At 65.8% G+C, this 1,452-nt stretch overlaps 1 protein-coding gene across 1 annotated transcript; it reads right to left on the bottom strand.

Moving 5' to 3' along the window:
* Positions 1-229: 229 nt before the first annotated feature.
* On the bottom strand, positions 230-1,446 carry LOC107755270 (translation initiation factor IF-2-like). The gene is made up of 3 exons (XM_016572016.1): positions 999-1,446; positions 753-964; positions 230-722 (listed from the first exon to the last, which is right to left on the bottom strand). The coding sequence occupies exons 1-3, from the start codon at positions 1,404-1,406 to the stop codon at positions 230-232; spliced, it is 1,113 nt and encodes a 370-aa protein (XP_016427502.1). The 5' UTR covers positions 1,407-1,446.
* Between the last annotated feature and the right edge of the window lie 6 nt (positions 1,447-1,452).

The following is a 1,452-nucleotide window of genomic DNA, read 5'->3' as shown; positions in this document are numbered from 1 at the left end:
TTCGCCAGCAGGACCGCGATCTCTGCACGCAAGACAGGAGCATCTTTGTCCGGCACAGAGGTGAACCGAATGCCCCTGAACTTGGGCGGGCGCCGGGCGAACTGAAGTAGCCGCGTGAGCCAAATGGTTCTGAGGAGCCATCGGGAGGGATTGGAGAGGCTTAACCAAGCATCCAGATACCCTGCCAACGCACTCAAAGGAACCATGTTTGACATACCTCGGGCAGGGTTCAACCACCGACGTACCCGCAGTGGGGCAGCGCAGTGGAACACAGGGACCCAACCCGGGAGGCCGTGCGTCCCAGGGTGGGGTCTGAGTGCGCGGCGCGCCACTTACCTGGCTCCACGGCTGGGCAGGGGGCTCGTGAGGAGGCATAGCGTCCTTGAACCGAACCCTGCTGCCCATTGGCGAAGGGAGAGGGGGACGGCCATGTGGAGACTGGGTCTCGCGCACTGCCCTCCTCGCCCTCTTGGAACCCGGAGAAAAAGGAACCCGCTCTTCTGTTGAGGTTTTGGGCACCACTGGCTGGGTAGCCAGTGGCGGAATAGAAAAAACCAGGAACAAAGGTTTCTCCACCCGGCCCTCCGCCGGGGGAAGGAGTGGTGCGGTCACCACCTCCTGAAGAGCTGGATCCAAGAACTCCGGGTCGCACGTCACAGGGACGCCGCCCGCCCTGGCGCTTCACGGGCTTGGCAGGGGCGGAGACGGGCTGCGCCGCTTTCCTGCGGGCAGAGGCGGGCTGCGCCGCTTTCCTGCGGCCAGCTCCACGCTGCGGCCGTTGTGAAGGCTGCTGCTGCGGCCGAGCTGGAGCGGAGATAGAGGCCACAGGAGGGCGCTCTCGGCGACGAGCAGACAGAGGGGCTGCAGCGGGCGGTGGGGTGGCTACAGCAGCCGACCGCCGGGGCAGGATGTATTGAGATGCCTCCGTCTGCTTCTGTGCGGCGGAGAACTGTTGGGCAGAGCCCTCCCCCGCATCGCCGAATAGGCCGGCCTGGGCCCTCCACCGCTTCGCCGAATAGGCCGGCCTGGGAGATCGGGGAGTCCAGGAAGCGATGCTTGTCGGCCTCCCTCATATCTGCCAAGGTCAGCCATAGGTGGCGCTCCTGGACCACCAATGTGGACATCGTCTGACCCAGGGCCTGCGCCGTGACTTTCGTCGCCCTTAGCGCGAGGTCCGTCGCCGTGCGCAGTTCCTGCAGCCCACCCGAGTCAGCACCACCCTCGTGCAACTGCTTCAACGCCTTGGCCTGGTGGACTTGCAGGAGGGCCATGGCGTGCAGGGCGGAAGCGGCCTGTCCAGCGGCACTGTAAGCCTTAGCCGTCAGAGCGGATGAGAACCTACAGGCCCTGGACGGAAGGCGTGGACTACCTCTCCAGGCGGCGGCGCTCTGCGGGCCGAGCTGCATCGCGCGCTCAACCGGAGGGATGTCCACATACCCTTGGGCCGCCCCC

The sequence above is a fragment of the Sinocyclocheilus rhinocerous genome, unplaced genomic scaffold (genome assembly GCF_001515625.1).
Source record: "Sinocyclocheilus rhinocerous isolate Xijiao unplaced genomic scaffold, SAMN03320098_v1.1 scaffold18017, whole genome shotgun sequence".
In the NCBI taxonomy this organism is placed as follows: domain Eukaryota; kingdom Metazoa; phylum Chordata; class Actinopteri; order Cypriniformes; family Cyprinidae; genus Sinocyclocheilus; species Sinocyclocheilus rhinocerous.
This window is presented reverse-complemented; position numbering and strand designations above follow the sequence as displayed.